The sequence below is a fragment of the Trichechus manatus genome, unplaced genomic scaffold (assembly GCF_000243295.1).
Source record: "Trichechus manatus latirostris isolate Lorelei unplaced genomic scaffold, TriManLat1.0 scaffold00007, whole genome shotgun sequence".
In the NCBI taxonomy this organism is placed as follows: domain Eukaryota; kingdom Metazoa; phylum Chordata; class Mammalia; order Sirenia; family Trichechidae; genus Trichechus; species Trichechus manatus.
The window spans coordinates 5972126-5999089 of record NW_004443943.1 but is presented as its reverse complement, the minus strand read 5'-3'; the positions used below and the strand labels follow the sequence as shown (position 1 = coordinate 5999089).

Below are 26964 nucleotides of genomic sequence, written 5' to 3'. Positions count from 1 at the left end.
CCGCTCGCTAGCTTTTAAGACCCTAGATACCGCTCACCAAAGTAGGATGCAGAACATTTTCTTAATAAACTTTGTTATGCCAGTTGACCTAGATGTCCCTTGAAACCATAGTCCCCAGACCCCCACCCCTGCTACCCTGTCCCTTGAAGTGCTTTGTTATATTCAGGAAACTTCTTAGCTTTGGTTTAGTCCAGTTGTGCTGACTTCCCCTGTAATGTGTGCTGTCCTTCCCTTCACCTAAGATAAGTCTTGTCTACTATCTAATTAGTGAATTCGCCTCTCCCTCCCTCCCCTTGTAACCATCAAAGAATGTTTTCTTCTGAGTTTAAACCTTTTCCTGAGTTCGTATAATAGTGGTCTTATACAATATTTGTCCTTATGTGACTGACTAAATTCACTCAGCATAATGCCTTCCAGATTCCTCCGTGTTATATTTCATGGGTTCATTGTTGTTCTTTGTCGTTACCTAGTATTCTGTTGTGTGAATATACCGTAATTTGTTTATCCATTCATCCGTTGATGGGCACCTAGGTTGTTTCCATCATTTTGCTGTCATGAACAGTGCTGCAGTGAACGTGGCTATGCATGTATCTATTCACGTAATGGCTCTTAATTCTCTAGGGTATATTCCAAGGAGTGGGATTGCTGGATCGTATGGTACTTCTATTTCTAGCTTTTTAAGGAAGCGCCAAATCGATTTCCAAAGTGGTTGTACCATTTTACATTCCCACCAATAGTGTAAAAGTGTTCCAGTCTCTCTACAACCTCTCCAACATTTATTATTTTGTGTGTTTTGGATTAATGCTAGCCTTGTTGGTGTGAGATGGTATCTCATTGTAGTTTTTATTTGCATTTTTCTAATGGCTAATGATTGTGAGCATTTCCTCATGTATCTGTTAGCGGCCTGAATATCTGCTTTGGTGAAGTGCCTGTTCATATCCTTTACTCATTTTTTAATTGGGTTATTTGTGTTTTTGTTGTTGAGGTTTTGCAGTATCTTGTAGATTTTAGAGATTAGATGCTGACTGGATTCGTCGTAGCCAAAAGTTTTTTCCTAGTCTGTAGGTTTTTTACTCTTTACTTTTTACTCTTTTGGTGAAGTCTTTTGATGAGCATAAGTGATGGATTTTTAGGAGCTCCCAGTTATCTAGTTTCTCTTCTGGTGCTTGTGCATCGTTACTTACGGTTCGTATTCTGTTTATGCCATGTATTAGGGCTCCTAGCATTGTCCTTATTATTTCTTCTATGATCTTTATCATTTTAGATTTTATATTTAGGTCTTTGATCCATTCTGAGTTTGTTTTTGTGCATGATGTGAAGTATGGGTCTTGTTTCTGTTTTTTGCAGATGGATATCCAGTTAGGCTAGCATCCTTTATTAAACAGACTGTCTTTTCCCCCAATTAATGGACTTTGGGCCCTTGTCCAATATCAGCTGCCCATATGTGGATGAATTTACGTCTGGATCCTCAATTTTGTTCCATTGGTCTATGTAGCTGTTGTTGTACCAGGCTGTTTTGACTACTGTGACAGTATAATAGGTTCTAAAATCTGGTAGTGTGAGGCCTGCCACTTTGTTCTTTTTCTTGAGTAATGCTTTACGTATCTGGGGCCTCTTCCCTTTCCATATGAAGCTGGTGATTTGTTTCTCCATCTTATTAAAAAATGCCATTTTGGACTGGGATTGCATCGTATCTGTAGATCGCTTTGGGTAGAATTGATATTTTCACAATGTTGAGTCTTCCTATCCATGAGCAAGGTACGTTTTTCCACTTATACAGGTCTCTTTTGGTTTCTTGCAGTAGTGTCTTCTAGTTTTCATTGTATAGGTCTTTTACGTCTCTGGTTAGACTTATTCCTAAGTATTTTATCTCCTTGGGGGCTATTGTAAATGGTGTTGATTTGGTGATTTCCTGTTCAAGGTTCTCTTTGTTGGTGTAAAGGAATCCAACTGATTTTTGTATGTTTATCTTGTATCCTGATACTTCGCTGAAATCTTCTATTAGTTCTAGTAGTTTTCTTGTGGATTCTTTGGGATTTTCTGTGTATAAGATCATATCATCTGCAAATAGAGATACTTCTACTTCTTCCTTACCCATTTGGATGCTTTTTATTTCTTTTTCTAGCCTAATTGCTCTGGTTAGGACCTCCAGCACAGTGTTGGATAAGAGTGGTGATAAAGGGCATCCTTGTCTGGTTCCTGTTCTCAAGGGGAATTCTTTCAGACTCTCTCCATTTAGGATGGTGTTGGCTGTTGGCTTTGTATAAATCCCCTTAATTATGTTGAGGAATTTCCCTCTATTCCTGTTTTGCTGAGAGTTTTTATCATGAATGGGTGTTAGACTTTGTCAAATGCCTTTTCTGCATCGATTGATAAGATCATGTGGTTCTTGTTTTTTGTTTTATTTATGTGATGGATTATATTGATTGTTTTTCTAATGTTAAACCATCCCTGCATACCTGGTATAATAATTGATCGTGGTGAATTATTTTTTTGATACATTTTTGAATTCTTAAATTAAAATATTCTTAAAAATAAAAATTTTTCCTGCTTATTGACCTGTAAGGATATCTTCTAAATTAAGTCATCATGTGATTTAAAGTGTGGATCTAGAGTTGAAAGACATTGAATGACCAAAGCCTTCAAGTGGTTTTCTGGGGCAAGTTGCTGAACCACTGTATGCCTTACTTTCTTCTGTAAACTATTAGAGCTGTGGTGTGGATGGAATGAGTTAATGCATTTAAACCCTTAGAAGAGGACCTGAAACATAGACATAGCTCAGTTAATAAATGGAACTTAGATATGCCTCACTTGTTTAAAAATAATTATGTGGTATAATTATTTCACAATTAAATATAAGTGGTTTAGCCAGTTTTCAGAAGGAAAAAAGCCACAGATATATGCACAATATGGATATTTTTTATATTCCTGTTTTACTACAATGGTAACACCCCTATTAATCCCTTTTCTTATATTGTGACATTAATTTTCACAGAGAGTTTGGGAGTTTTGTGTGAGCACTTTGTTTCTGATTTCTTACAGATCCCCATATTAAGGTTTCTGGAAAGAAAGAAGATGTTAAAGAAGCCAAGGAAATGATCATGTCTGTCTTAGACACAAAAGTAAGTGAATGTTAAGGACTCTCAGGTGCCAGAACCTTGTCTCTGCAAGGGCTGCTTCATGCTGTTATGAAAGAACCATTTGGAGAAGAGAAACCAGGATAAAGTAATGGTGGGTTTTAAAACAAGCACGTGATTCTACAGTGGATGTGAAGTTCTATTTAAAATTTGAATAGAGTCTCTCATTCTAATTGAACAATATTATATATATATATGTATTTATATACACATATATGTATGTATGTTATGTGTATGTATATGCCATCTTCAGAGATAGGTATTGGCCCTGATTAGTATAGGGTTAGTGATAAAGATTGCAAGATTTAGCATATTTGCCTTGATGAGGCCAGTAGAAAATCAGAATGATCTTCTGTATAGCTCTCTGTGTGAGATAAGGCACAAACTTTAATACCTCTTGCACCACCCTCCCCATGCAAACGTGTATATAGAGAAATAGAAGGCAAATTTAAATATGTAAAATTTTATACTCATTTGAGAGAATTTATTTTCCTTAATAAACACTTCTAAAGCACTTATTATGTGCCAGGCACTTTACCAAGCACTTTATATTTTACAAATATTAATTTTTTTAGTACTCATAACCATCTCAACTCAGAGATATTAAGTAATTTTCCCAGAATCCCAAAGCTGGTAAATTGAGGATGGGATTTAAAGCCAGGGTGTCTGGCTCTTAACTACCATGTTATGCTACTCAGTATTTTATTGATAGGATTTCTTATATAGTCCTCTTTCTTTTTTTTTTTTTTTTTTTTACTTTTTATAATTATTTACCTTCTAATTATTAAATATTTTGAAATTTTCTTCTCCAAAAAAAAAAAGAAAAGAAAGAAAGATGTATCTTCTCCTACATTCAAAGGTTAAACTATAAGAACTAAGTTTGAAAATCAAAGTATTTAGTGGGTATAAGTTTAAAATCTAAGAAATCAGCAGCGGTAAAATTATTGCTAGTTTTGACATCTTGTTGTATTTTGATTTTTTAATGTTACCTTCTAAAGGATGAAGTTTCCAATATCATTCTCTTATACCTGAGAAAAGATTTATGTCAGTCTTTACAATTCTACAACACTAAATTTCCCAAATTTAGATACATGGATTCCAGGATGAGCACGATGTTTTTACTCATTATGTCTTTGAATTTCATATTTTGATTTAATATAACTAATCTTACACTTTGTATGGGCTTAAGCCCTTTTCACTGCTAGAGACTATGTTTTGTGATCTCTTCCTCACTCTTCTTCCCAAGAACAAGAATAGTCTGCATCCTAAAGTTTCACATGAAATAGTGTAGAAGTTGTGAAAGCAACACTTGCAAATTCTTCCCTTTTCACAGTTTTGAGCTTTATTTTTATTTCTTTCTATTAACTTAATTCCATAGCCCGACTAGCATGCGCATTTTTAGTCTTGTAATTTTTTCATGTTTGCAGTTACTAAATGATTCAAGAGTAGTATCTGTTAAAAGAAAATGAGTGATTTATTTGTAATTGTTGCTGATTTTATTTAAGGCCTACTTTCCAAAAAAATTATCTTGGTAAAGAGTACATCTTTCTATTTCTTGTGACCAATTTATCTTAAAATGATAATTAATTTTTTATAGTCAAACAGAAATAGATAGAAATTGAACATTTATAATGTAAGATGATTTTTATCAAGAAATCTGTAAGATTTCCTACCAGGTCACTTTTTGTTACTTTTATTCCCTTAAGGGAAAAGTGTTTTGGAAGTTGTTCCTTCTTTTTTCATACATTGAGAAATAATACATTATTTCTGTGTAGAGCAACCGGGTCACCTTGAAGATGGATGTTTCACATACAGAACATTCCCATGTAATTGGCAAAGGTGGCAACAATATTAAAAAAGTGATGGAAGAAACAGGATGTCACATCCACTTTCCAGATTCCAACAGGAATAACCAAGCAGAAAAAAGCAACCAGGTGATTTGTCTTTTCATATGAACTTTTGTGGGATGGATTACAGCCTTAATTTTCAGTAGGCATATCATTTTTGAGGGATGAGAGCAAAAGAAAAAAAATCATATAGATAGCATGTAGCATAGATTGTGCAATCCTACAAGGAGATTGAAGGTGTTCTGCTCTTTTGATAAGATGCGCTATAGATGGAACCTAAAGTCTTGATCTCTAAATCGTTGTTATAAATAGGGGAGGAAGAGATGACCACGTAAAATGAGAGCCTTAAGGAAAGGCTCAGAGAGTATGTCAGTTAGGAACAGATCTGAAAGCTTGCCTAGTCCCAGCCCCTACCTACTGCCTGGATTCTGTCTGCAGTGTCCCACCAGGTGGTCCTCCAGGCTACACCAGATCACCTTCTGAAAGGCATAAACGCGAAATGCAGCCCACCCATCCACATACCTCTTCCTTACATGGAATGAATTATATCTCTCTCTAGTTAATACACACTCTTTCTAGTTCTTCTGTTTGGAAACAAATGGAACGCATCTGTCTACATGAAAGCACTTTCAATGCTTAAAGAAGAGATAGTGTTGTTTGTGTTATTTGGAAGTCTTCTCTCTTCTAAGCTAGTCATAGTACTAGGAACTGTGCTGGCCAGAAAGGTGAATAGATATGGTCTTTTCTCCTCAGGGACATACGGTGTCACTAGAATGCCTACACAGGGAACTAGATAGACAGCCGTGGTGAAAAACGGGGCAATATTCAAAGTATTTAATAACTAGTATAGCATGGGCACCAGCCCTAAGAGCAGTGTCCTGGAGCGCCCCTCCCTGCAATGCCAAGATTAATTCTTTAGTTGATGGATCATGGGAACATCCTTGGGTGTTGGGGCACTGATTATTTACCAACTAGTAAGGTGGCCTGGTAGTACAATGGTTAAGTGTTCTGCTGCTAATCAACAGGTTGGCGGCTCAGACCCACTCAGCAACTCCATGGGAGAAAGACCTGACAATCTGCTCCCGTAGTGATTAAGCCTAGAAAACCCTATGGGGCAGTTCTCTGTCACATGGGGCCGCTGTGAGTCAAAATCAACTCGACTATACCTATCATTTTATATTGACATTCTGCTTATATGCAAAGAGTTAAAACAAGAGGGAAAATGCAGTGAAGAAGAGTAATTATGGAGGGGGATGGCCTCATGGGAGGTGTGAGGTTTTAGGTAAGTCCGGCAGGGTGGGTGTGCTGTAGATCAGTTGACACAAATCATCTGAACATCTTGTTAAAATGAAAATTCTAATTGAGAGAGAGTCTGGGTTGAGACCAGAGATTCTTCATTTTTAACAAGCCCCCATATAATGCCGATGCTGTTTTTTTCACTTTAAGTACAAGGATGTAGATAACTGGAAATGCAGATGTGGATTCAATTAAAATAAATCTGACTCTGTATTTTCTTACTTCTGCAGGTATCTATAGCAGGACAACCATCAGGAGTAGAATCTGCCCGAGTTAGAATTCGGGTAACTATTTATTACTTTAATATTGTAAACCAGTGTCAGCAATGTTTGCATTAGAAGCCATTATAAGTATCACACGTTATTGTTTTGTAACCACATAACACATCCAAATACATAGGAAATACTGGCAAAAGTTGTCTTTTGTCTACTTTGGCATTTCCTATCTAAGCTTTTTACAGATTTTTAAAAAATGATTTCCTATGTTATTTATAAACTCTTTTCTGTTTAAGATGTTCCTTAGAGATATTCTGGATTAAATCTGACTCAGTTTCTCTGATGATTTTGAAATGATCAAAAAGAGGCCTGAAGAAAAATGCCACAGTCACTATAAGTTATAAACTCTCAGGTTTCACAAAAGGTTCCTTTTGTTTAAGAAACTTTATGTAGTCTACCCATTGTAAGTCTTTAATAAAAGTAATTCATGTTATAAAATTCCATCTTCAGAAAAGAGCTAATGAATTAGACATACTTCTAAATGTATAATGCTTTAAATTTATGCTTTGAGTTCTCATAATTTCATTTCAGGAGCTCCTTCCTTTGGTGCTGATGTTTGAGCTACCAATTGCTGGAATTCTTCAGCCAGTTCCCGATCCTAATTCCCCCTCTATTCAGCACATATCACAAACATACAACATTTCAGTATCATTTAAACAGCGTTCCCGAATGTATGGTGCTACTGTCATAGTACGAGGGTCTCAGAATAACACCAGTGCTGTGAAGGTAAATGATGTAGTTTATTCTGACCATCTTAAGTGCACAAATCATGCAAATCATATTTTTAAATCATATTGGACTAATTTGTTTTCCAAAAATTTCCCTTGTATTGCTTTATAGAATGTGTTGTATTTTTTCCATAGCTGTTAAAAGTGCAGTAGAATCTTTCCATATATACGGGCAGTTAATTTATAGGATTATTTCCCTCCCATCCTATTCTCCTAGGAAGGAACTGCCATGCTATTAGAACATCTAGCAGGGAGCCTGTCATCAGCTATTCCCGTGAGCACGCAACTAGATATCGCAGCTCAGCATCATCTCTTTATGATGGGTCGAAATGGGAGCAACATCAAACATATCATGCAGAGAACGGGTGCTCAGATCCACTTCCCCGACCCCAGTAATCCACAGAAGAAATCTACCGTCTACCTCCAGGGCACCATTGAGTCTGTCTGTCTTGCAAGGCAATATCTCATGGTAAGTTTACTGAAATTAATGTTACAATTTTTTTAATCTCTTGGTACAGTGTGTGTTGCTGTATACACTGTACCAATGTGATATTTGTGAAGGTACTTCAGAAACCTGGTCAAGTAAGGAAGTTTTTTGGTAAAAGGAAATAAACTGGAAAAGTAAGATTCATAGTACCTCAACAGGCTTCATTTCATTGAGTAGGCATTGAGTAGGTGAGTAATTTCCATGCTATATATATATTTTAAACTTAGCCTAAACACAGAATAGGTCACAATTAAATAACTGACTATATTTTGTGGCATGGATGGAAGGTGATTAGTTTTATTTGTCATGTAGTGTAGTGTAGGTTTACACTTACATTTGACAAAGAAAATCTTTAGTTTTGTTTAAAAATACCTTTTAAATTTCAGCCTCAAAAAGATATAAATTTTGGTAGCCTGAAGCATTTGTACATTTCCTAAATCTCTGATACAATACCAAAAAATACTATTTAAGACACGAATCTGAATGTCACTAATTGAAGAAAAACATCAGAGTTACAGATGCTAATTCAGTAGAGTTTCTAATTTAGAATGTGCAGTACTTTCATCCTTCCTATACTCATTTTTTTTTTTTTTTTTTTTTTTGAGACTTGCTGGTGCAGTTGTTAAGAGCTCAGCTGCTAACCTGAAGGTCAGCAGTTCAAATCCACCAGCCACTCCTTGGAAACCCTATGGGGCAGTTCTACTCTGTCCTATAGGGTCACTATGAGTTGGAATCAACTTGATGGCAACGGGTTTGGTTTTTGAATTTTATACACGTTTTAAAACCCAGTGTGTAGGTTGATACATACAGGTAGTCCCTGACTTATGATGAGGTTCTGTTCAGATGACTCCATCATAAGTCAGTTCTGACGTAAGTCGAATACCTCATTTTTTTTTAGTTTTCATTATTATTGCCTTTTATTATCAGTGTCTTTATAAATCCAATCTTTATTTGTCTCTGGGGGTTGGAAACATTACATATAAACTTAGATATATTTTAATTCATACATACATAAAAAAAGACACAAATCATAAAAGTGTACTCCGATGATGAAGAAAAGTTGGATGACTTAGGCATTTTGTTAGTTGTGGTATTAATTCTACTCATGGAAGGTTCTGTATCATCTGGATTATCCCTGGGAATGCGGATGGTGTTTCTAGTCAGAAAATTAGTGAGAGTTGTCTGTGTGGTCCTTTTCCATTTTTCTTCATATATTTAATGGTAACATCTCACTGCTTCCTAAATCTGCCTATCAACTTTAGCAATCAGCATTTTGGTCCATGTTTTCAAGCAGTCGAAGCCCCTGATTTCATTTTGGAAATTAAATCTATAAGGGGATGTTTTGAACAGTAAATCATAAAATTAAACATCTGGGAGTGACCATCTGAGAATGATAAAGTCAGTAAATTACATGCCACAACATTGTATGTAGTACATATTACTAATGATAAGACGTACAAAAAAAAGGGATGGTCGTAAGTGTTTGTCGTAACTTGAATACATCGTAAGTTGGGGACTACTGGTAAAAACAAAATGGAGGAACATAACGCTCAGCCCACAGATATTCTTATTAAAAACACTATTGTGCTTTCCTGTTGAGTTCTTGATCTTTAGTGACATTTGAATCAGTAAGCTTCAAGTGTGACCTTTGCTGTTATTAACTTGCAGAATCTATTTTTTAGAAACTTTCAGAAAATCCATGTTAGTAATGTTGATTGCATTCCTCTGGTAGATGACAACTTGTTATAATCATTAAGGATTATAATCATAACTTAAAGAAATTTGGTTGTGAATGATTTTTTCAGCTGAGCTTACTTTATTAGGCTATTTTTAATATATTACCATCAGGTAACATATCCATTTCCAAGGATTATTTGTGATTACTTTTTATGTTTTTTCTGCTTTTCAAGTTCTTTGGATGTTATTTTTTTAACTCAGTGAAGTTTTTCAAACATTCTGAAGAATTATGAATACATATATGTACTTTGACCATATGTACCAAAAATATTGGTGTGCAATGAGACATAGTATTGCATAATATTGAGAAAAGTAAGGGAGAGGGGAATACATTAAAGGCTTTAATTTATATTTTACATGTCACTTTTTTTTTGTTTTTAATAGCACTGTTCCTTAAAAAAAAAAAAATCACTTTTGTCTACAAGATAAATGGAGCATAATGATTTCATTTTAATCCTGATATGTTTAACTGTAACTTCTGGTATTTGTGTACAAAATCAAGTAATCAGTGGGCTAGCACTGAGTATTCTATGAATCAGAAAAAGTGTGTAATATGATTCCTATACTCAGTATATTAGAAGCCAGTAATAAAACAACAGAGAAAAAATTACTGATAAATTCTGCAGTGTTAAAAAGTAAGATGGTTTAAAGAATAGGCGATAGTAGCATTTTGCTTCAGGAAGGAGTTAAGGTTTGAGATGCACTGGAAGATAAGTATGACTTGAATTGGTGAAGAAACCTTTTGATGTATTAGGATTCCAATGTACAAAATCTGTTGGAAGGTTAGTCGCGAGGCTGGCCTAGCCTGGAGGAAGGGACAGACATATAGACCTGGGGTGGGACAAGCAAGGCAGAGCCAAAGTATGGAGATCTTTAGATGCTGATACATGTTTAGACTTCATTCAAGAGGCAATAAAAAGCCATCACTGTAAATTGTTGAGCAAGGGCACCATATTAATGCCCCTGACGTGGTTGAGAATCTAATGTCTAGCATCACTGCAAAACTGAAGATAGAGAATGGAGGGATTTTTCAAAGTGGATAAAAAATTCAGGGCCAAAAACTGAAACTTAGGACACATGTAATTTCATCACCCAAAAATAGTTTCTGTTCCTTGACATCCCCACATCAGCCATCCAAGCAATGTGGAGGTATGTGATTTAGCTTTAATACTTTAGTTTACTCTTTGATTATATAAAATATTACATTATTTGTAGGCATATTAAATTATCTCGTGTTTAAATGATTAATTGTTTACCTCCTACACATTCTATTATGACATTTTCTAGGGCTGTCTTCCTCTTGTGTTGATGTTTGATATGAAGGAAGAAATTGAAGTAGATCCACAATTCATCGCTCAATTGATGGAACAGCTCGATGTCTTCATCAGTATTAAACCAAAGCCAAAGCAGCCGAGCAAGGTTGGTTCAGAGTGTGGACCAGAGAACCATAAGCTATATGGTTCTATTTTGCATGCACATGAATGTATTTGTATGTACATAACTGATAATGTATATAAGATATATTTAATTATTTTTTATGCATACAAATTTGTAACAACATTCATTATTGATCATCTTTTTTTTATATATATGTGTTGGTTTTTGGAGTCCATTTTTAGTAACCTTTTTTTTTTTTCCTATAAATATATGAGAAAGAAAGAGAAAACATCTTTATTAACTTGCAGTCTGGTAACTTTAAGCTTTACTAAGTTACTGGAGAGTTGATAAGGCTAATAAGCTTTACATTACATGTGTGTATGTGCATATCCAGTACAATTCTAATAAGTGTTTAATGTACTTACTATGTGCCTGCCATTGTGCTACTTTAAGTAATGAGTTGTCCAAGTTCAGCCATATCTCAGAACCCTTCCTTTGTGATATCACAAAATTTCTGTAACTGCATATAGAATAAAAAATTAGTGTGTAAATCTGATGATATTAAGTGCCAAGCAGAATGGGAGGAAAGAAGGATCCTCCTACATTAATGTTGTGTGAATTGGCACAACCACGTTGAAGAACAAATTGGGGCCATCTGATCACTCTGCAAATGTTGTCACCCCACCACCATCAATTCTGTGTTTAGCTATACACCTTGAAACAATTCTGGCACCGGGAGCCAAAAGGACAAGAATGTTGTTGAGTGAGAAGAGCAAGTTTCATTATAACATGTAGTAAATAGTAACATTTATTTATATGCTTTTTTTTTTTTAAAGTGCAAAACATTGTCTGGAAGAATGCACACTAAATTCATGATGAGTAGCCTTTGGGACAGAAGGAAGGAAAATGGGACTAGGAAAGTAAACAAGGGAAATGTTTGATTTCCTTAATTTATCAAAAATCAGAAACAAAACATTTAATTTTAGGTGTTAGATACATGGATGTTATACTGATCTAGGTTTTCTGTGTTTTAAAAAAACTCTTCAAAATATAAGTATTTATAAAATATAAGTAAGTTTCTGCAAATCTTAGAAGAAGAAAGAAACTAGTATCTGAACCCAAAGTGAGGCCCATAGTAGGTAAAATACCAAATAGTTGTGCCTTGCATTTTTTTAATTTCTAAACTGTAAATATTATCATATATGCATAATTCTATACATATAATATGTATTATATATATTTTTGTTTAGTTACAAATAATGTATTCATTATCCAATTTAAGAAAAACAATCATGCTGTCTTCAAAAGAAAACTTTAAAGGAAGAGACAACATTGATTCTAAGTGAATTTGATATAATGAGTTTAAAGTTAGAGAGCAGGACATTAATTTTATGTATCATAAAGCTTCATACTTGACTTCATGCATGCCTTGACTAGAGTACTATAGCTACCAGGACTAAAAGGTAAGACAGAAGGGACATTCTAGAACGTGTAATTATAAAGATGGACAGACACAAGAAGAATTCCTGGAGTTCAGTAAGATATGAGCAGAGGTCAGGATAAAATAGAACTCTGAAGTCCTTGTGGCACCCCAGGACCATTTAATTATGCCTTGCTGGCCCCCGGGTCTGTCTGCTATTTTAACTGTTCTTCAGCCACAAATTTTCTTTATTGTCCATTGTAGGATATCCCCCCTGGGGTTCACATTTCCAATTTTCTAGATGAGTCCATTGGGGGAATAAAAGGATTCATTGCTTAGAAATTTATTTTACCGTAAGCTTTGCCATAGATATGTCATCAGGGAGAAATAGTGATACCTCAAGCTCTGTTAGTTAACCAGGAGACCATAAACGTCAAAAGTAAGTGACGGTTATTATGCAGTCTCTATATGGTGACGAGTTTGATATGTTTTGTAAAGATAAGTGGGGGAAAGTTTTAATGTTAAAAGACTGTGAAAGACAATGGGATGTAGAGGGGGACCTGGGTTCCATTCCTCTTGCTGCCCCTCAAGGGCTGTGCCCTGACCTTGGCTAAGTCCGTTAGCCTCACTGATGCTCTGATGAATAATAATTCCCACCATGGAAGGTTATGGCGAGAATCGGAATATAGGTGCAGCTTCCAGCAGTGTCTGGAACACAGGACGCACTCAATAAATGATAACTAACATTTTACAGTTTTACCAAAAGAAGTAAACTTAAGAAATAAGTGGCTAGAAGTTGATTTTAAAACAGCATTAATCTGTCCTCTGAGTGGAATTCTTACTAGTGTATTCATTTCCTACCTCTCCCTCCCCCCGACCCCAGTTCGTTGTAGACTACTTGCATGTCACTTTTTTTCCCCCATTATGTGTTTTCATAGTCTGTGATTGTGAAAAGTGTTGAGCGAAATGCCTTAAATATGTATGAAGCAAGGAAATGTCTCCTCGGACTTGAAAGCAGTGGGGTTACCATAGCAACCAGTCCATCCCCAGCATCGTGCCCTGCCGGCCTGGCATGTCCCAGCCTGGATATCTTAGCTTCAGCAGGCCTCGGACTCACTGGACTAGGTATACAATTTATTATTACAGCGATTCTCAGTCACTGGGGGGATGATTATCCAGTCCCCTTTCTTTCTACCATTTGGGTCTGCATTTTAAAGGCTGTTTGTTTTCCTGTTCAAGCCCTAAGATCAGGTGAAAAGCAACAAAACGTGAATCGTTCCATTTTGGGTTTTTTGTTAGACCCTGGATTTCTCTTACCCAGATTCTTTCTGTGTTGGCATAAATAATCAAGGTCTGACTCTTTTGTTTTCAGTGGCTTGTGTTTGTTCTTCTAAATAAGAATGCCATTGAGAGTGAAGTGAGCATGGTGACTGTAATTTATGTGTTTGTTCTCTCTTGCATTTGCAATATTGCCATCGGTCCCTAGAGATAAAGATTATCCAGTTTGCTTTTCAAAAAGTAATTGCAAATCTGTGGGAGGGGTAGGGAGAGGAGAGGTTAAAGCAAGCAGAGCACCTGTCCCCAGTGGTTAGGCCTGCATCGCCCAGACACAAAGGAAATCTAGCCTGCAGCCACTGAGGGAAGCAAATAGAACTGTATTTATATCTAAGGCAAAGAATAGAAAATTTAATGAACATCCCCATCTCAGTCTTTAGTTCTTTAAGAAAATAGAGCCACCTTCACAGTCATGGTGATATTTTTTACCTCTTTTATGGATTTCAGTCTTATAGGCTGAAGGTAGTGGCTGTATTACAATTATGCTAGGTTCATTTTTTTGCACATTTTTCAGTTGTCTTTATATTAAAAACTAAATGCAATAGCCCTAGTAAATCAGTCTGCCTATTTAAATACTAGAATTGATTTGTGACAGAAAAAATACTCTTGGCAGTCTAAAAAAAAATTTTCCTGATAGCTATTCTTTCTTTTAAAAAATACAATATGATTACAGTTCCAGGTAGCTCTGCCTAGATACATAACAGTAAAGAAGGATCCATATTTTATATTGAGAAATTATTAGATTATATCCTTGTGCATTGAAAATGACAATATTGGTGTCATCTTTATTTTAAAATCTTGGACTAAATATGCATATTGACTTTACCTTCATTTATTCTAGGTCTTTTGGGGCCTACCACCTTATCTCTAAACACTTCAACAACCCCGAACTCACTCTTGAATGCTCTTAATAGCTCAGTCAGTCCTTTGCAAAGTCCAAGTTCTGGCACCCCCAGCCCCACGTTATGGGCACCCCCACTTGCTAATACTTCAAGTGCCACAGGTCAGTATCACTTCAAATATAATCAAAGGCGTGTATTTTTAGGTATTACAGGCTTTTAAATAAAATTAACCAGTCGTTCAGCTTCCTTAGGGAAAAAATATAATTCAAAGCATACTCCAGCCAAATAGAAGATCTATAATGTGTAAATGAGTTAAATTAAAGCATAACAAAGCAGTGAGTTTTTATAACAGTAAAATAATAGTCTTCAAAAGAGTGTGCTTGTGTGGGGAGCAGTGGCAAAGCCAAATGAAGGTCATTGACATGGTAATTAGGAAATGTAGTTTGACTAACTTGGTGAATCTAGCTAGTTTTTTTCACCTGGGTACAACGATGAGCTTGGATTATATATTCTCTAAAGTGTTCTTCCATTTTAACATTCTTTGTTGTGTTTGTTTGTTTAATATGGTTAAACTTATTTACAGAGAGGGATCAAAATTGTGTTCTCATGTGAATTTGCAGCAACAAAAAGTTTCAGCTCCTTGTTATTGGAAAGAACAGTTGTTGGTTCTGAGTTTTTCCCTCCTCTAATATCTGTCTTCGTGAAATTTTGTTATAGGTTTTTCTGCTGTCCCACACCTTATGATTCCATCCACTGCTCAAGCCACCTTAACCAGTATTTTGTTGTCTGGAGTGCCCACCTATGGTCACACAGCTCCATCTCCCCCTCCTGGTTTGACTCCTGTTGATGTCCATATCAACAGTATACAGACAGAAGGCAAAAAAATCTCTGCCTGTTTAAATGGACATGCACAGGTAATGCCCTTTGGCTAGAGTCGTGTGATCTATGCTGTGTGTAAGAGATAAGCCACTGGTAACATTATTAAACCTTCACCTGAAATGAATTTTAAGTTGTAAAATTGTGACCATATCTGTATTTTGTTTTCTATTATTTCAGTCTCCAAATATAAAATATGGTGCAATATCCACTTCACCACTTGGAGAAAAAGTGCTGAACACGAATCACAGTGATCCATCCAGACAAACAGCTGGCTCTGAGCAAGCATCTCCCAAATCAAGCCCTCCAGAAGGTTGGGAATTGTATCTTTCCTTCTGAACTTAAGCCTGTTTTATTACTTGGATAAAGGGAGTTGTGGAGAGCCTGTACAATAGATGATTTCTAGCTGGTTTTGCTAACCAACTGTGACTCATCCCACCTCAAGTGTGTGGAGAAACAGTATCTTGAATGAAATTCCAAAGAATGTGGTGTAGGATTGAAAAGTGCTTTCCATAGAAAGGAATCACTTTCTCATTGAAAGTGTCAATTACACACACACACACACACACACACACGTTCATAGACATTTATCTGTATCCATATGTGTGTGTGTATAAATATGTATGTGCATGTGTATGTACATATGTATATATGTGTGTGTGTGTACATATATATATGTATATGGAGCCCTGGTGGTACAGTGGTTACACATCTGGCAGCTAACCAAGAGGTCGGCAGTTCAAATCCACCAGCAACTCCTTGGAAACCCTATGGGGCAGTTCTGTTCTGTCCCTTAGGATCACTATGGGTCAGAATCACCTCGACAGCAACAGGCTTAGTTTGTGTGTGTGTGTGTATACATGTGTATATGTATGTATATATATATATGTTGTTGTTGTTAGGTGCCATTGAGTTGGTTCCAACTCATAGCGACGCTAGGTACAGCGGAACAAAACGCTGCCCAGTCTTGTGCCATCCTCACAATCATTGCTATGTTTGAGTCCATTGTTGCAGCCACTGTGTCAACCATCTTGTTGAGGGTCTTCCTCTTTTTCGCTGATCCTCTACTTTACCAAGCATGATGTCCTTCTCTAGAGATTGGTCCCTCCTGATAACATGTCCAAAGTACGTGATATGAGTCTCGCCATCCTCTCTTCTAGGAGTGTTCTGGCTTTACTTCTTCCAAGACAGATTTGTTTGTTCTTCTGACCGTCCATGGTATATTCAGTGTTATTCACCAACACCATAATTCATAAATGCATCAGTTCTTCTTCGGTCTTCCTTATTCATTGTCTTTCTTTTGCATGCATATGAGGTGACTGAAAATACCATGGCTTGGATCAGTGTACCTTAGTCCTCAAAGTGATATCTTTGCTTTTTAACACTTTAAAGGATATTTTGCAACAGATTTGCGCAATGCAATACGTATGTGTGTGTGTGTATATGTATATTTACAGTCATGCATTGCTTACCATCCATGATACGTCCTGTGAAATAGGATGTTATACAATTGGATGTTGTGGGAACACCATATTATATACAGGCAGTCCCTGTACAGTTCGTACTTACACACCAATACCCGTAAAACCTTATGGGAGTCTACCGAACAAAGCCCAAGAGCTGTATCCATTGGTACAGGAGGGTGACCTTGCCAGGTATATGGCTGCAGGCCGGGTGGGGCTGTGCCAGCAGCTGGATCGGGACTTTACACGTGTCCAGCGCAGGCCGGGGACACACGCAAGACATGGAGAGGTGGCCACAGGGACCGGGTGGGGAGCAGGTGTGCGGATTCCAGGAGCATGGCTGGTGGTGGTGGCTCTGGCTGCTGCCACCCTTTTGATGTGGCTGCTTCCTGATCATGTGCAGCCACTGCCGCAGCTGCTCAGAGGTGGGAGCCCTGTGCTGGAGTAAACTGCTGGAAGGCTGCTGGGCAGCTGAATGAAGTCAGGAGAAGGGGAAGGAGGAGGAGGTGCAAGAGGGGGAGGCGCTGCTAGGATTGAGATCCACCCTGGAGCCCCGCTGCTCATTCACTCTGGGGGTTTGGGGTCTTTAAAACCATTAAACAAACAAAACAGACGAACCTGTTGCAGTCCAGTCAATTTCGACTTACAGTGACCCTATAGGGCAGAGTAGAACTACCCCATAGGGTTTCCAAGTTGCAGCTGCTGGATTCAAACTGCTGACCTCTTGGTTAGCAGCTGAGTTCTTTAACCACTACACCACCAGGGTTCTGTTAAAACCATTAGGGAAAAATAATAAACAAAAGGAGAGCTGTTTTCTCTTAAAAAAGAAAAAAACCTAATGGGACCACAGATGTATATGCGATAGGATGTTTGCTTGAACGGATGTTGTGCAGTGCATGACTACATACAGTCACCCCTCCGTATCTGCAGGTTCCACATCCACAGATTCAGCCAACTGCTGATCAGAAATACTGATGGGGAGGGAAGGGAGTGGAGGCAGGTGGGATGAAAGCTCCAAAAAGTAAAACTTGAATGTGCGTGGAGCACTACACTGAATTCGAGAATGAAGTGCTGTGTGGGCACCCCCTGCTGTAGCCTCCAGCCATTTCACACATCCTCAGTCTCCCAGGCGCTTGTGGTTTGAGCACTCTTCACCTAGGGTCTTGTTCGTTCACTACTTGTTTTGTGTGCACCCTTCGTTTCTGTGAAAAAAGGCCTCCTAAAAAGCAATTAAGTGGTCACAAGTGGTCAAAACAGTCCCTCAAAGGCTTAATGTGAGGGGACTGAGGAGAGCCAGAGGAAGGAGTTTGAGGCTAGTAAGGGATGGCCGGCTAGCTCTGTAAAGTGCTACAGCCTCAAGAACTTGAAGATCATGGGTGAATCAGCATTGGCTGATGCCCAGGCAGCATCAGCATTCCCAGAAGAGCTCAAGAAACTTACAGAAGAGAAAGGCTACCTTCTAGAGCAAGTCTTCAATTTTGGTGAAACAACTAATTACATAACATTTACATTGTATTTGGTGTTATAAGTAATCTAGAGATCATTTAAAGTATACAGGAGGATGTGCATAGGTTATATCCAAGTACTATGCTATGTTATATAAGGGACTTAAGCATCTGTGGATTTTGGTATCCGTGGGGGCTCCTGGAACCAATCCCCTGTGGATACCAAGAGACAACTCTCTATATATGTATCTCCATATCCTAACAGAGTTTTCTTTTTAATAACCTCTTTACCCCAAATAATCTTTAAAACATATGGGGGTCTTCTCTTTACATTTCATCTTGAGTTTTTGTGACAGCCTGAGTTTGTCAACAGCCCTCTTTGCAGTTGAAAGCTGTTGTTATGCCTATGTCTGGCTAATGATGTCTCCACAGAGTTGGGCTCCAATTTGTTTCCATTGCAAGTGATTGTCACTTGTTTCTGTTCTCTTCCGCAGGTTGTAATGATGCTTTTGTTGAAGTAGGCATGCCTCGAAGTCCTTCCCATTCTGCAAATACCAGTGACTTGAAACAAATGATGGGTCCCTCCAAGGTTTCCTGCACCAAGAGGCAGACGGTAGAACTATTGCAAGGCACGAAAAACTCACATTTACAGTATGTATTTTAACCTTAACAGCGCTTGTTCCTTTGAAAGAAAGTGTATATCAAACTGAATTTATTTTAAACTCAATATTGAACCTCTTGGGTTCAAATGAAGTTTGAACTCTTCCAGTGGTTTTCTCATTTCTGTTTGTAATTACTTTTTCTTTTTAAAATTTTTATTAAGGAATATTATCTGTAATTTTTGCCCCTTTGAATCTTCTGTACAGTTCCTCCCCCATTCTGTGAATTGAGTTTTTTATCTGTGTTCTCTAAACCATCTGGATCACCTCAAAGTTTTAACATTTTCTGCTCTTCAGTAATCAGCAGAGTAATTTTACTGCCTGATTTTTGCTATTTGAAATTTCCCACTGTGATTTCGCTTTCATTTAGCTTTGAATTTCTTTTTAAAGCTCTGGATCTCTTTTTCTAAGGAAGTACATACTTATGCAATAAATACTTGACAGTATCATGGTTTTATTTATTGTAAATCACATTGAATATAAATACATAAATCATATTAAATATAACTCACCCTTACTATAGCACAATTACATGTATATCTTTTACTCTGCTGTCTCTTACTTTTATTTATTTTTTCAAATAGGCATTTGAATCACATGTTTAAAAAAATCAAGACAATGTAATGATTATACATTGAAAAGTTCTGCTCTATTGTGAATTTCTTGAGTTGCCTTCCAGAGTTTCTTTATGCAAATATAAGCATATATAGTCTTATTCCTTCCCCTTCTTATCAGAATCATTTTTGCTTTTATAAACTCTGTGGTTAGTTAATTATTATTGACGTCATTTTGTCGAATTCTGCTTTATCTGTGTTTTTCTTTATATAGTACTAATACCCCAAATCAATATTATGTAGTATAGGTTAGAGAAACGATTTTGCTTTCTTTTATATATTGAAGCATTTGAAGTATATACTTATTCCTTTTACCAGTATGTTCTGAACCTTCTCCTCATCTGGATTAAGCTGTGACCTCCAGAATTGTTTACTTGTCTACAGCCTCTCATCAGCTTAATCAGTCCTTGAGTTTGCTGCCATTACTTTTTGAAAACATGAGTCTGATCTTGTCGTGCTCTGGCTTAAAAACCACCAGTGATGTGCATTGCATGCTTTCTTTCCTTTGCGTATACTGTACCCTCTTGAGTTGCTGTTCTCCTGTCCTCTTGTACCAGTGAACCTGCAGATGCCCTTTAAGTCCCAGGTGAGATGTCCTCTCTGAAGCCTCCTCTTTTGTCAAGCAAAGTTCGTTGGTCCTCTTTTTGTATTCCAACAGCCCTTTCTGAATAGCTCAAAATTCCCCTAACGCAACTGAATAGTTGAATGAATAAAAGAATGAAAAAATCAGCTCTTTGATACTGTTTCTTATCCCTGTTTTTATTTGAGCCTAATGTACAGTTGGATTTGAACTTGAAATGCATGTATCCTTCATGTATAACATGTTATAAGTCAGCTGCCCATTATAAGAAGCATGTTCATGCTCTGCCCATGCATCCTAAACAGCCTTTTGAGAATATTTATTATTTATCTACTCCTTTTGTTACCAATATCATATGCATTTCACACACATAAATTAGATCATCTGTTTGCCTTCAGATTAACTAGATTTCTGTTTAGACTCTGTACACATGGGTCATTGATACCTCCTTGATATATAAAACTTAGAAATCTTCTCTGTACATCTATTCCGTATGTACCATATACAATATAGCATATAACCAAAGTCAAACCCATTGCCATCAAGTAGATTCTGACTCATAGCAATCCCATAGGGTTTCCAAGGCTGTAAATGTCTACCGAAGCAGACTGCCACATTTTTTTCTGCGGAACCACTGCTGATTTCAAACTGCTACCTTTCGGTTAGCAGTCGATTGCTTTAACCACTGTGTCACCAGGGCTCCCGATATACCATATACGCTATATATAGTATGTGTGAACATATATCATGAAATCGTTTCAAGCTCCAGTTCTAGATTTAGAATACCTGGGTTAAAATTTCAGCTCTACCACTTATCAGAGATGGGACCTTGGGCAAGGTACCTCCCTCATCTGTAAAATGGAGACAGCAATACTACCTACTTCACAGGATTGTTGTGAGGAGTAAATAACGTAATAAATGTAAATAATTGAGAACGGTAAACTCTCACGTAGTAAGCATTCAGTGTGTTTGTGTATATAGTGTAGTGTTAAATCCCAAACTTCATTTCACAGTAGCACTGACCGGTTGCTCTCAGACCCAGAACTGAGTGCTTCAGAAAGCCCATTGACTGACAAGAAGGCTCCTGGGAGTGAGCGTGCTGCAGAGAGGGCGGCAGCTGCCCAGCAAAACTCCGAAAGGGCCCGCCTTGCCCCACGGCCATCATATGTCAACATGCAGGTAATGGTAATAAAATAATAAAGTCAGTCCACATGCAGGGTGCTGGGGTAGAGGTATAGAGAATTCAGTGAGTATTCAGCAGTAGAACAGAAATTGGATTTTCCTTCTGAGCAGTATCAATACGAAACTTAAATATATATGCAGTAGTTAGGAATTGGTTTTGCTATAGAAGTTGAAAATTAAATGCAAGATTTAGTTTCAGTGAGAAAAAGTCTTTAAAATATTATATTAAAATGGCATAAAATGGTCTTATGCAAATAACATTATTCATCTGTTACTTTCAGAAAATATAGATCAATGCGAGAGACTTATTTCTAAGTATTACTGCCTCATACCGTGGTCTTAGATAAGTAGATATCATATATTCCCATCTGTGAAATGGAGATGATAAATTTTTGGTGCCAGTTAGAGACAGTTATAAGAATAATGTGAAGTTTTAGTTCTTTGGAAGTAGACATTGAATATTATTGATGATGGTGTTGTTTCACAGATTTTTATGATTATTTTAAACAACTTCCTCAACAGGGACTTTCTCTGTAACTATTTTCAAAGTATCAGGCTAGTTACGCAAAGTTGACTATTAACCAAGAAATTCAGAAATCTGATTTCTATATAGATCACAATACCAAAGATAAGGGTTTGTGCTTTTAGAGAGTCCTATAAACGTGATTTCAGTATCAGAATTGTGGGTAGACTCTTCACAGTAAGAGATTTGTAAATCATTCTTATCCCTTCCACCTCCAAAAAAGAGGAAAAAATTTTCACAAAATCCTAGGAAAAGGAAAGCTGTCATGGATTTGTCAACAAAATTAATCTATAGAACTAAACTGTTGTTGTTGTTGTTAGTTGCCATCACGTCAGTTCTGACTCATGGCAGGCCCATGTGTGCAGAGTAGAACTCTTTCCATAGGGTTTTCGAGGCTGTGATCTTTTGGAAGCACATCACCAGGACTCTCTTCCGAGGCACCTTTGGGTGGGTTCCAACTGCCAACCTGTCAACTAGTAGTCGAGCACTTAACTGTTTGCATTACCCGTGGAAGACTGTTCTACTTCTATCAGTCCATTGTAAACTACAGTTCAGTTCTCTTGTCTGTATTTTAATTCTTTGCATTTGAACATTTCCGTCAGTTTTTAGATGAATGTTTTTACAAAAGCTGTGGTCTTTATCGTGTCCGTGTTTAAAGAAAAAAAAGACATTTGTTACATTTTCTCTCAATTTATTTTCAGTTAATATAAATCTCCCATCTAATAATAGCAAATCTCCTTTATGATCCCTTTATGGTTTCTAGTTGTCTTGAGGTTCTTATCTTCATTTCCATCAGGTTTATACCTATACTGAGTCAATGTCGTGTGTCTTTCTTTTAGGGTGAATGGGAATGTTTTGATGGTAGAGTTTCAACTTAAGTGGAGATATTTATGCCATTTAGTGTATAGCTGACTCTTGTCATCATAAAGAAACCAATAGTAATAGTCACTAAGCATTGACAAGGACCAGGGAGATCTAACAAGGAGGAAGATAGAAGCAGGGCTTTGAACCACTTTGTTCTGGTCCAAACCACTGCTGAGAATTTGCATTTCACTCAGATATACTGATTCAGAATCAACATTTTAACAAGATCCCCAGGTGATCAAACCAGTGCTTCTGGTTTGAACCCCTGCTGAGAATTTGCATTTCTAACAAGTTCCCAGGAAGCTATACATAAGAATCACCTGGGGATCTTGTTAAAAATGTAGATTCTGATTCAGTATATCTGGGGTGGAAATGCAAATTCTCAGCAGGGAACTTGTTAGAAATGCAAATTCTCAGTAGGTGTTTGAACCAGAAGAACCAGTTAGAATCCCTGGATAGAAGGCTTCCCTGACTCCCTCCATGGAAAATGATCTCTGTGTCCAGGCTACTGTAGGAGTGCTGTATCTCCAGCTCTCTTTTTACACTTGGCTCACTTCCTCCTAATTTATTTTATAGTTATTTCTCTTACCCAGCCCTTCTATGGCTGTAAGTGCTTTGAGTCTATAGATTATTTTTGATTCATTGTTGTATTTCTTCCACAAAGTTCAGCACAATCTCTTTCACCAGTAGACACTCAAAATTTATTGAACAAGTGACTTTAGGTTCGCTCCACATCTTGCCCTTAGACATTAATAATTAAAAGTTGATTTTAACCCCCCAGTGCTGTTCAGACTAGGAGTTCAAAAACATCATCAAAGTCCATCATTTAAAAATCCGCCTTTCCTGGTTGTGGAGAGATTGGAACATTAATGCACTGCTAGTGGGAATGTAAAATGGTACAACCGCTTTAGAAAATGATTTAGCACTTCCTTAAAAAGCTAGAAGTAGAAATACCCTATGATCCAGCAATCCCACTCCTAGGAATATATCCTAGAGAAAAAAGAGCTGTCACACGAATAGACATATGCACACCCATGTTCATTGCAACATTGTTCATAATCACAAAAAGATGGAAACAACCTAGGTGCCCATCAACAGATGAATGGATAAACAAATTATGATACATACATATAATGGAATACTGTGTAGTGATAAATAATGAATCCTTGAAACATCTCACAACATGGATGAATCTGGAGGGCATTATGCTGAGTGAAATTAGTCACTAAAGAACAAATACTGTATGAGACCACTATTATAAGAACTCAACAAAGGTTTAAACACAGAAAAAAGCATTCTTTGATGGTTACGAGGGAGGGGGAGGGAAATTCACTTACTAGATAGTAGACAAAGATCAACTTCAGTGAAGGTAAGGACAACACACAACATGGGAAATCAGCACAACTGGACCAAAGCAAAAGCTAAGAAGTTCCCTGGACACATCCAGACACTTTGAGGGACAGAGTAGCTGGGGCCTGAGGACCGTAGAATCAAAAAAAAAAAAAAAGGGAAAAATCTGCCTCTCTTGGTTTACTGCCATATTCTTAGGGTTATCATGCTTCCTAGCTTGTCTGAATAGCCCCTGTTTACTTTTGTTATGCTGGCCTAATTATTATTCGCAGCACACTTTACTCTCAGAAGTGTTCTGTTTCAGACCATAAATTATATGGACACGCTACATATGATGGAATAGTCCTCCTGGGAAAAGGGTCAAAAAGCTCTTTACAACTGGTTTTTAATCCTTCTGGTCAGGCCTTTGGGACACCCCTAAATCAAGTCTTATCTAGTCCTTAAATTGGATTAGCATTTGATATGTAGTTACATTTGGTCTACTTTCTTCGAAAATACCAATCTCTGTCTCTCCACAGACCTGGCTGCATCATAGTCTTTCAGTCAAGGTTAATGGACTGAATGAATGGTGCTGTTCAAATCCATGCAATAGAAGTTGACTTTGTTTAATTTTATCATGTTACTTAATATCATTATAGATTAAAGCAAGACGTTTGCTGTTTATCTCAGTTCCAATGCAAAAACTATGCCAGATAGGCTAAATAATGTTTTACGTTGTCTTGACATCATTGCCACTTGAGGCAATGCTTATCTAAATGAAGAGGGGATTTGGAGAAAGAAATGGGGCCAGTAGATTCCTAAAAGCATTTTGGTAATGTTTTGGAACTCTGCATAACCATTTCTAGGTTATTCACTGTATTTTAGCTTATATTGGTAATGCTGTGCTAAATATAGTAAATAAGATTGTTTTTCTTTTTGAAGGAAAAATTCTAACTCTTCTTAAAGTCTGATGACTTAAAGTCAGAAGTAGCCATTTATCATTCTAATTAATTAGTTTTGAAACCATGTTTAATTGTATCAGACTTGCATTGAATGACCGTCACATTATTATGCAAAGCTTGCCTGTTGTCCCAGGAAGATGCATAGGCCATAGTCAAAACCTTTGTTCTCTAGTCATAGTTGTTGTCATGACAATCAGATAGGCCAGCAATAAAGATATTTTCTCTCTGTTTCATTTTCAGGCATTTGACTATGAACAAAAGAAGCTATTAGCAACCAAAGGTATGTGCTACATTAATGAACTATACTTTGATTCTCATTCTCAGTAGACTGACTTTCTATTGTTCGTGGTGAATTGAGAAATTGGATCTGCACGCACAAAAAGAAACCCAGAATGTTTGGGTTCAAGTTGCACAGATTTTGTAGGGGCTGAATGTATTTTGTTGAATAGACTAACATTAGATTAATTAAGAAATCATGCTGCATTTTTTAATTTACCATTACTTTGGTTAAAAGGTTTTATCAAGGTATTTTTAGGCATTTTGTATTAAGAAGTAACGTTCAGTAATAGTTTCTTCATGTGCATCAAAGAAGCAATATTTATTCATATTTTAAGACATACATTAAGCTTGCTGTCTTATATTTTGTTTTCCAAAGCTATGTTGAAGAAACCAGTTGTGACCGAGGTCAGAACGCCCACAAATACCTGGAGTGGCCTGGGATTTTCTAAATCCATGCCAGCTGAGACTATCAAGGAGCTGAGAAGGGCCAATCATGTGTCCTATAAACCCACAATGACAACCACCTACGAGGTTTGTAGAATCATTCTGCACCCATTTTTCCTGTCTCTTCTCTCACCAAAAGAGGGCAATCATCTTTTTTCCACATTCTTTATGTACATAAGAAAAGATGATTAGTGGTAACTTGTTTTTATTTCTATTTCTGTAACCATATTTTATGAAATTGATGAAATTTTATATATTAAAGTCTTTTATCTATCCTCTCTCTAAGTGGTTGATCAGCTGTTAAGGAGATGTAAGTTTGAGTAAGTGTGTTTTTGTTGGGGAGGGAGGTGCCATAAATGATAAAGTTGGACTGAGACTAAGCAAGGGACAGAGGTAATATTCCAAAAACATTTATAAAAAGTCCCTTTGTCTAGAAGTATCACTAGCAGGGCCCCTGTAGGGGGAAAAGGCAAGTATTCAACAAAAACAGGTTTTCAGATATGAGTTAAAAATTCAGTGTGTTCAGATGTGCCAGGAATACAGCAGGAAGTATCTCAAACAAGAGCTCTAAAATTTTATGTTTCCCAGATGTTGGCTGCACTGCTCAGGGTGAGACTGAGAAGCTGGCATCCTCAGCACGTGGAGGAGGGATCCAGGGTTCCCTCCTCAGCCAGGCTACACGTGACTCCCAAAGCTGGGCCTGTTCAGTTTGGGAGTATCCCATTTTGGCTGTAAGCCTTTTGAGGTGGGGGTTAGAGAGACAGCATGCACACACACGATCCTGGGAGACTGTACAAACCCAAACTTGGATGAAAAGGATGAATCCAAGAATCACAATGTTCAACCAGATCGCCGTAGGCTGAAAAACAAATACTGATTAAGGGTTTCAAAATTGTTAGTCTAATAACTAGCATTTGCAGATTGACCTTCTTTTCTCCACCCATTTTCTTTGTGAGAAATCAGACTGTTGATGAAAGGCAAAAGCAAACATGCTGTCTTTTTCCTTTGCCTCTCTGAATTAAGCGAAAAAGAAAGTACTGTGGAAATACCAAAAAGAATGGTCTCCTCTGAATTTCATTGTCACAGTTACAGTAGCAGCCTGACAGGCTCTATTTAAGATGGAAGTTACTTTCTGAAGGTAGAATGTAGGGACCATTTTGAGGCTGTAGGAGCTGCACTCCACTTTCTGCCATTATAGCTTGGAGAGAAAATAAACAGCTTTTGTTAGCGGAGACCTTAAGACGGCTGTGCTAATACTTAGAC

General features: G+C 37.2%; 1 protein-coding gene across 1 annotated transcript in view; it reads left to right on the top strand.

Annotated features, from left to right (window-relative positions):
- Positions 1 to 26964, top strand: part of BICC1 (BicC family RNA binding protein 1) — a 350793-nt gene that overhangs the window by 300100 nt on the left and 23729 nt on the right. The window contains exons 4-17 of the mRNA XM_004369872.2: positions 3043 to 3122; positions 4913 to 5071; positions 6511 to 6564; positions 7087 to 7281; positions 7501 to 7752; positions 10795 to 10926; positions 13243 to 13429; positions 14481 to 14642; positions 15199 to 15395; positions 15538 to 15670; positions 18760 to 18916; positions 21132 to 21297; positions 25219 to 25258; positions 25634 to 25788. Coding sequence (XP_004369929.1) covers positions 3043 to 3122; positions 4913 to 5071; positions 6511 to 6564; positions 7087 to 7281; positions 7501 to 7752; positions 10795 to 10926; positions 13243 to 13429; positions 14481 to 14642; positions 15199 to 15395; positions 15538 to 15670; positions 18760 to 18916; positions 21132 to 21297; positions 25219 to 25258; positions 25634 to 25788 — 2069 coding nt within the window. The remainder of the gene's footprint in view (positions 1 to 3042; positions 3123 to 4912; positions 5072 to 6510; positions 6565 to 7086; positions 7282 to 7500; positions 7753 to 10794; positions 10927 to 13242; positions 13430 to 14480; positions 14643 to 15198; positions 15396 to 15537; positions 15671 to 18759; positions 18917 to 21131; positions 21298 to 25218; positions 25259 to 25633; positions 25789 to 26964) is intronic.